Consider the following 9,758-nt stretch of genomic DNA (forward strand, 5'->3'; position numbering starts at 1 on the left):
AGTTATAGTTGCTGCTTCGGGAAAATACGGGATACTTTGGGTATGTCAGAGAGTGAGGAAGGAAGTCTATGATCATGCCAAAAAATTATGTGAATAAATCTTTAGTACTTTACCTCATCCATGAATAAAAGTTCTGCTTGAGGTGTCCTTTAAAATTATTCATGAATATTATTCTGCCAATCACAATGATGACTATCCAGAAACCTGGTTTGGCATTGTTCTTATATCAATTTAAATTGTATATATGTGGTCTTTGTTTTTGTTTTTTTTATCATAAATCTGCTAATTACATTAGCAAAACATGTCAGTCATAAATGTAAATTTAGCAGTTAAAAGACTTATTTTGTTGTTTTTCTGAGGGATGCTGAGCAATAAACCTGCCGTCTAATTCAACTAACAAAAAGGCTATCAAGACACTTAACACAGTATATGTATGTTTTTGGACTTGTGTGATAAACCCCTGGCTTTTTTGTTATTATTGTGTTTCTACACTGAATCTGTATTGTTAATTAAAAAAAAATAATAATAGAGTTGTAAGGTGACAGGGTCCACTAGTTCTAAAGTGTTTCTCTTCCTCCTTTTTGTATTTCAATTTTTTTCTTTCAACATTATCCGAACATCTCCTGGATAATGTAACAATCATACAGGTCTATGTTATGACCACCAGCTTCAATTATTTTATTATTTGTTCCTGAGAATGTTTTATCTGTCATTTTGGCACAGGCATGGCTCTTAATACACAGTACCTTTGAGCCACCATTGACATGGAAAAGATGCCAGTCGGAGGTGTGAATCACAAGGGAAATTTAAATCACTTAATTGTCACAGTTGTTACCAAAATGTAGCACCCTGGGGCAGATCTAGGGAGAGATTCATGGGGTGGCAAGAGGGTGGCATGCAGACTTTACGAGGTGGCAAATAGTAAAAAATGCTTATTTAATTGCAAACAATAACATATATCAGTATTTGCTTGGAAAAGCTCCCAAATGAAAATATTATTGTCGCACTCGAGCAAGCCATTGAGTAGGAATATTTAAAGGTGGCAATAAAAAGTAATAAACTGTTTTATTTTCATATCTTGAAAGATGGAGATTGTACAATTAGTTTTATCAACAATTCAATCTTTAGCTGCTCCTCCCACCGTTAGCAGCTTGTGACAGCTGCACTAACTAACTTTAAGCTGCACTAACAAAGAACACACCAGTGAGGACATGTATTTAGACTAGTTTGTAATAGATGGAGGAGATGATGTTTGATGGGTGGATTAATGACAGATGAAGGGATGAGGGTTGAGGAACTGTCCATACATCCATCTTCAATCACTTATCTGAAGTCAGGTTGCGGATGCAGCACTTCCTGGGCCACAGTAACCAGCTCTGACTGGGGGATCCCGAGTTGTTCTCAGGCCAGGGTGGTGATATAATCCTTCCACCTAATTCGCAGTCTGCACTGTGGCCTCCTCCCAGCTGGATGTTCCTGGAACACCTCCTTCGGGAGGCATCCAGGTCCTATATGCACAAAGGAGCAACAGCTCTACTCTGAGTCCATGAGCACGAACAATACCACTCGCACTGCTCCGACTTTCTGGCCAATCTCGCACTCTATTGTCCCCTAACTTGAAAACAAGACCCCGGCATACTTGAACACTCTCACTTGGGGTAAGGACTTATTCCCAATGTGGAGTAGACAACCACTGGTTTGCTGCTGAGAACCATGGCCTCAGAGGTGACCTGATCCACTGAGAGCTGATGGTCACAGACCGATGATGCCATCAGGACCACATCATCTGCAAAAAGCAGTGGTGCAATCCTCAGACCACCAAACCGACTACGCCTCAAAATCCTGTCCATCAATATCACAAACAGGATCTGTGATAAGGTGCAGCCCTGACTGAGGCCTCATTGTTGGGAAAGAGTCTAACTTACTGCAGAAAACCTGGACACAGCTCTCACTTTGGGCATACAGAGACTGGATGTCTCTGACCCCATCACCCCATACTGGACATACTCCCAGGCCTCCTACAGGATCCTTGCAAGAATGAGAAGCTGGTCCGTTGTTCCACGGCCAGGATGGAATCTGCATTGTTCCTCTTCAATCTGAAGTTCAACTTTTCTGCACCTTAGAGTAAACTTTCTCAGGGAGGCTGAGTAATGCGATGACTCTATAATTGGCACACATCCTCTGGTCACACCAGAAACCTGCTGGTGGAAAATACAGCATGGCAGTGGTCACAAGAGCATATGCAGGAATGAACACAGCTGAAAAGTAGTCCTGCAAAATAACCAGTTCCTTTTACTCTGCAGACTGGAGCACCCTCTTCAGGTATTACTTAAAACAACATGTCAATACAGAATGACTTTTTTTTTTATAAAGAAAATATTTCTTAAAGATACACTTTAGGGTGTGATAAGTTATAAAGCAATACTGTGCCATAATGGTAAGGAATTAAAAAAGAGTTGTTTAAAAGTTGACTAAATTTGTTTTTACATTTGTATGCCATTTGAAATTAAAAAACAAAAAAATATATACTCAACATTGTAGCACTGTTGAACAGCCCATATAAATAAATGCATTAAAGAGTTTTAGCATATTTCAGCAAACTTTACATTAACAATCAATCAAAACAAAAGATCGTAACCATTTTCAAAAAAAGATGAGTGAGGTGAGGTGTGTTACATTTTTTAATGCTTCCTTTCAGTATCCTGGTGCATCTCTTTTCTGACATACAGGATGTTACCACCATTTGTTGTGTCAGTGCCATCTTTGACCCACTGCTTATGAGTTAAAAAACAATTAAATAGCTATCGATGCATTTTACAATGTAATTTATATTGGTTGAACTGTATACACACTTAAATAGACAATAATGAAAATGTCATGGTGGGAATCTATAATGGTACATTGTTACTTCTAGGCAACATTTACATTTACATGTGTTCAACAGTTTTCCATTACCTAATTATCAAATAGTACATTAAGAAATACATCGAACAATTAAACATTAGACTTTACTCATCTATTAATGTGAATAATTTTTTTCCAGATCATAATGTGACAGAAAAAGACACTTTCAGACCATTTTTGTGGAGAGATGTGATGGAGCTGAACCATGTGAGGAAGGCTGAAAAAAAAAAAAAAAACATTCAACATGATCCCCAGAGAGTCATGTGACAATTTAAAACACTGCTGTTATTTTCCTGGATGTATTGTGTGAGTGTTAAGAGCCAAAAATGGGTACATTACCTTTATACTTCTTTATGCATGCCATTTACACTTCTCACTCAAACTTCAAGTAAACTACCATAAATTTAAAATAATAATCCTGCTAATAATTACAATTTTTACTAAATATATCTGTGATATAATAACATCTTTTTTTCTGTAACTGTAATGGACTGCTGTTACCTTTTTTGTATCCTAATTATGTGACTCTGTTACATGGAATCCATTACTCCCAAAACACTCATGGTAACAGACATTTTCTACTCATGCTACAGTTTTGTGGGTTGTGCTACAAAACCTTTAATCTTTTTCGCACATACTATCTATTGGTGCTATTTGCAAAAAAAAGTTAACATCCATAACACTGTATGGTGAAGCTGCCATATGCACAACCCAAACTGTGGAATTCATACTGCACGATCGTAAAGAAGCAACATCAATTAAGGCCCAAACACATCCACTGAAAACTCACCCTTTCCACCTTATAATCACTTATAATCTGGTAGCACTGCTCCATAGCCACTTTGTTATTATATGTTTCTGTACAGTTCTACAGCAATTATTATGATCTACACTGGCAATGCCAGAACAGTGTAATATCAAGATCATTTGAAAATCAGATCATCTCAGCAGCAATTTTTTAATAAAACAGACAAACATTGACTTGTTGACAGCTTGATGAATGGATGAGCAAAGGCCTATGTATGCTTGGTACAAGATAGTTTGAGTTCTTTATTTGTACAGTTTAAAATCTCATTGTACTGTACTGCACTTGGGTGACCTGGTTTTTAATGTGCTTTACAAAGCACACCCGGCAGAGGGAGACATTGTTCTAGCATTGTTTCAAAAATTATCCAGTGGATGTCAAGGAATAATACAGTTTTTCCTCAATTGTTTAGACAGATATTTCCTCTTTTTTTTTTTTTTTTTTGTGATAATGAAATTCTTGAAGATATGACAAAATACTGAAAAGTACTTTATGGTCCACAATTTTCAACACTTGCTAAGACACATTTCTTGAAACCTCACATTTTTCTCAAAACTGTGAACAAAACTGTGAATCTTCAAACTACACATAACCTCTGACTCTTCAAAATAAATAAAAAAAATCCCCACAAAACCATTTTATCTGTCCTGAAAATCAAAAAATAATGTCAGATCATACACACAGCCGTCATTCTATAAACACGGCTGAGCAGTTATGACACACCACATCAAAAAATGGACAACAAAGTATTCAGGGCGTGTAGCAACAGGAAAACATTTTAATTGTGTGTGCAATTCGCATTTTCACCAAAACACATTAAAATGTATATTCACAGCTTATTACAGAACATATTGTTTACTGTAAGTACTGCAAGTAGTAAAATAATACAGACAAGAGATTTATTCTGCCTCAGCATCACATCTTTGTGCTGAGTGAAGGAAGAGGACTTCTTCTTCATAACAACAACATGGAGACAACAAGGGGAAGACCTCTGATGACTCAGCTCCATGACTATCATGACAGACCAAGTCGCCTGTAGAATTTTTTTTTCCTGGTGATGGCATTTCTGCAATAGACCATGCAGGCATTTACTGTATGAATCACTGGTTCATGAATCACTCATGTATCCGGATTCTTCTCACGCTAATCAGTTGGATACTGTAAGACCAATGTCCAAACAGTTTTCAATACTCTTCATCAGGTCTTTCCATCAACACTGGGGCGAAGCCTTAAAAAATATTCATAGAGATGAAACAACTTTACAGTGTCATTTTAAATACATTCAGAGAGAATAAAAGACCTGCAGCATGATTAGGAGGAGGTAAGTAATGGGACTGCACCTCGGTATTGCGCATTGCACATAGAATCTTTTTACACATACATTTTCATATATTAGGCCTATGCAGAAGCACACAATGTTGACAGTTCACAGGCACACACAAGCTGAATTCAACAACACACTTGTCATCATTTACACAGAATGACCCAAAACTGTTCACACAAACAGCTCAATTTCTGCTGTATACCCAGTTTTCAATTCTCCATAAATCACACTTTTTGCAAATCACTGTGGTTCAAGTGGTTCATACAGGAATGTCAACATGGTTTATGGCCAAAACCCTAACCCTAATCCCCAAGATGGAAATTTTCTGACTGGTTACTTGGCTTGTGGGGGGTTTTCCTGATAACGATTTAACGACTGTGTACATTTGAAAACAAAACATACAGTCATTGAAACCTGACACTCAAGAAGCAAAAGCAAGAGCCCAGATCTGCACAACTAAGCGCATTTTTAGCCAAACATGTTTTTGCAAAACACGACACACAGTAATTTTCAAATCACAAAACACATTTCTGTATGTTAGACACAGAAATCTAACACAATGTCACTTCTTTGCCTTTTCAAAACACTGTCTTTCAAAATAACACACCTATAACCAGTTGATCAAACTTGACTATCAGGTGCACAGACGCTCAGGTGCTCAATTGTAAACCTGATCAGGCATAAGCATGATAAAAAGTTCTAACATGTCAACAAAAGCACAGACGAAAAACAACTTTTCATTAAAATCAGGACAATGTAGCTACTATAAATATCACTATTTTGCTACCCTACCCTTCCTATCCCCGTCCTGCAAGCAGCAACTGTCCAGTCATAGAGTAGCAACCGTAACTAGCGCACCACAGGCCTGCCTAGCTTTGCATTTCTCTCCGTTGAAGCGGCGTGTGTGGGGCTCTAAGAAGAGTCATACTCAGTGTTTCATCACGTCTGGATAGAGGCATCCTTTTTGTAGTCGTTCAAAAATGTGAAACACAAGAGCACACATGTGGGAAATGGATTAAACTTTGCCTTTATCTGTTCTAACACAAGCTGCAAGTGTTAGCATATTCAGCTAACTATATACACACTAGGTTACTAGCTGCAGTTATGCTACCATCACTTTGGCTGGTGTGGCTGGGTCACCATCTTAAGGTCCGCTGCACTAATTGAGTCCCTGCATTTCCTTCTCCCACAATAATGAGTGTACTTCTGACTTCTATCACATAAATATACAGGTTGTATCCTACCATCCGACCAATGTTTGCCAAGAACTAGCTTTAGCCTCAGTCTTTTTGTACTGACGTTATATTATGTATATTTAGCTGACAGAATCCACAGTGGTAAGCAATTTAGTTTAGTTTATTTGATTTATAAAAGGACAGTGTGCAATGACATTGATCATTTGCAAGAAATGAAAACATGGTTGCACCGGATTTAGCGAGATGCTAATTTCCATCTGTAGTGCCATCTGTGGTCCAAAATGAGAAGCTGTGTTTGTTTACTACTTCATGTTTCAACAATTACTCCAAAATTTTGATGCTGAATGTCACTGGAAGCGGCAAATGTGCAGTGTGAGAGCAGAAAGCTTGACAGGTGTAGCAGCAGTAAATAAAGAGGGCGGGGCTTAATGTCATTTCCGTTTAACCAGGTAAAAAATGAGTTGGTAATTAGGCATTTTTGAACACCAGCATTTTCCGGGTGATCAAAGTGTGCTAAATGATGTGATTTGTGTTAAGACTTTTGTAAAAATGTGATTTAAAAGTTCTGTTTGAGTGAAAACCATGGGTTTTTGCTCAGAGTCTAGCAGTCTTGTTCATGATTCATGAGTTTTGAGTGCTTAGACTTTTGTCTTGTGTCTATAGTTTCAGTTTTTGTGGGCAAACATTTGAGAAAACCTGTAATAATATGATGAATGCAAGGAACAAATTCAGTCATTTGAGCCCCCCTAAAATAGTCAGCTGTTGTTTTTATGCAGCTGCAGACTCAATGATACATACTCCTCACGCAATCTGAGTGGAAAAACAATGATGAAGTCATTTGTTCACTACACAACAAGTCACTGGGCCTAAACCACAGGATCTGTTTAAAATGACTGTTTACATTTCTTATTATAAATCAAAGTTCTCTTTCAGCGTGGTTGTCCTGCTTTTAGAATAAATGGAGGGCCTTTTAAACACCTGTGCCAGTGGCCTGGTTGTTTTATAATCCATAGATCCCATACATGATGGACATGCGTCAAAGAAGATAAATATGTTGACGGTAACAGTGTTCCCCCTGCATCACTACCTAATCATATCTACTGGGTGAGAATTCTCCAAATCGAATCCTTATTTTAAAGTAAATAAAGTCTCAAAGGTTTGATTGTGGATTTCTTGGCATAAATGTCCACGTCCTAGTGTGTTATAGACAGGGTCACAGGGTTCACACAAATCACAAATGACTGCAGATGCAATTATTTAAGATATTTTTTGAAATTTTGCTGGCGACTCTGTTATTGTCATGCCATTGCAAATTTCAAACCTTTTCAGGCATGCCCCCCTCATTAAAGGGATAGTTCACCCAAAAATGAAAAATCGGTCATTATCTACTCACCCTCATGCTGACAGGGGGTCGAGTTTATTTTGTTAATCAACAAAACACCGTTGAAGTTTCACAGGAAAATAGTGTTGCAGAATCTCCCAAACAATGGAAGTGAATGGTGACCAGTCTTCAAACATAAAACAACAACAACAACAACAACAACAACAAAAATGCCTCCATACTGCTCGTCTAGTGTAATCCAAGTCTCGTAAAGCTCTGACATGTTGTTTGCACACTGTCACACCAAACACACCCAGTTCAGACATTGTGCACGTGAACGTGACTCCAAGCTAAGGATCTACAGATTCAGGCTGAAAACATGGCATAAATAAACTTTTTTTTGTCAGCTTGGCATGTTGCTGCTTTAGGAGACTTTGATTACACCAGACAAGGAGTATGGTGGCATTTTATGTTTTAATTCTGTTGTTTTTTTTAATATTTGGAAACTGGCCACCATTCACTTCCATTGTTTGGGAGATTCTGCAACACTGTTTTCCTGTGAAACTCCAGCAGTGTTGTGAAAGCGTGGTTGTCTGCCTAAACCTGACCTTAAGTCAGCATGAGGGTGAGTAAATAATGACTGAATTTTCATTTTTGGGTGAACTATCCATTTAAAACGCAGTGTAGTCAATAGCACAAATAGTATATTGAAAAACCCAAAGAAATAAAGCGAGTAATGTAATGTGGCTGTGATGCAGGACCTGAGCCACTAACAGTACATTATACCGCTTATTACGTTAAAAAAATAAATAAGAAAAGCATCAATAATTTGACGGCATACATATATGGCAGGGTGGTGCAGGACACTCACTGTATTATCCCACTTATTACACAGCTACTTGCTTAAATCAATAATCAATAATAACAACGGTCTGTTCTATATAGCACTGGTCTGCTATTCAGAAATATATGACCTTAGAATGCCATTATATACAAATCACAGTTTTTAATAAGAGTAATAATTTACTGTGCCCAAGGGGGCAGTCATCTAACATAGAGCACATTCTTTTCATATAAACACATATTTTGTTGTTTTGCAAGCATTTCTTTGTTAATGTTTCCATTATATACTGTCTGCACTTGAGCTTCATCACAAAGGCATTTGCCAATCGCACTGGGAACACAGGAACGCCACATCATGCTGTGGCCTGAACCGATAACTACTTTCGCTTGCTGTTTACGCAGGGCGTTATCTTCACAATAACATCTAGGTGCCTCAGAATCAGAAAAACAGAGTTTGCACAGAAGTCTGAATTGAAGTCTACAGCAGACACTGCTATACATCCAGGCCAGTGTCCTCTGCATCCAGTCCAGTGCCTGTTTGATGATCACAGAGATGGCATTAAAGAGGGAGTAAGTGCAGCACACTCCCAACAGCATCAGGAGACAGTTTGCAACCTGGTATGCCTGGGTGTCCTCGTGGTGCTGTCTCTGTCCACTGACAAAGTCCCCAAAGCCCACTGTGCTGAACGCCACAAAGCAGAAGTAGAGGGACTCCGAGTAAGTCCAGCCTTCCATGGCTGAATAGAGCGAGGCAGCCCCGCATGCAACTAACAGGGCAGCAACAAAAAGGATGAGTGTGACTTGGTACACGGATGGTTTCCATTCTTTATTCCTGCCAGCTCCACTGGCCCTGCCCTCGAGTCCGCTGTGTCCATTTGTCCCTCTGTGGCACCAGAATATCAGGTGGCTCAATAACGTTATGATTCTCTCCAGGAAGAGGTTGAAGAACAGTATGGTAGCAGAGCAGCCCAGCAGTCCGTAGAAAACAAGCAAGACCTTCCCTGTGACGGTGGACGGGACCGTCACTCCAAATCCTGTGAGAAACAGTGGAGGTTTAGAGTCACATCAGTGGTTACAGATGCTGTCATAACAGTAGTGTCACGGCACTGAGAATAGCTGCCATAGTAAATATAAATGTTACATAATGGCTTAGAGTGAATCAGTGTGAACACATTTTATGCCTTTTAAGGATGTCACAAGTTCATCTGTTTGCTTTGTTAAACTGAAGATGGCTTACATTTAGAGTTATGAAGTGAGAAGAAATGGAAGACAGATACAAAACTTATTAATTAAAAAGGGGTCAGTAATTCATATATCGAGGGGTAAGAACCAGAGGGGTGTCAGTCACATTTGACCAACTTTACA

General features: G+C 38.7%; 1 protein-coding gene across 1 annotated transcript; it reads right to left on the reverse strand.

Moving 5' to 3' along the window:
• Positions 1-8,333: 8,333 nt before the first annotated feature.
• On the reverse strand, positions 8,334-9,458 carry kcnk20 (potassium channel, subfamily K, member 20; the record flags this gene model as incomplete). Its single annotated transcript, XM_084716679.1, has 1 exon — positions 8,334-9,458. A coding segment is annotated over one exon (864 nt), but the record flags the coding sequence as incomplete, so codon positions are not given.
• Positions 9,459-9,758: the final 300 nt, after the last annotated feature.

Source organism: Lutjanus erythropterus, chromosome 4 (genome assembly GCF_056507025.1).
Source record: "Lutjanus erythropterus isolate fLutEry1 chromosome 4, fLutEry1.hap2, whole genome shotgun sequence".
Classification (NCBI taxonomy): Eukaryota; Metazoa; Chordata; class Actinopteri; order Lutjaniformes; family Lutjanidae; genus Lutjanus; species Lutjanus erythropterus.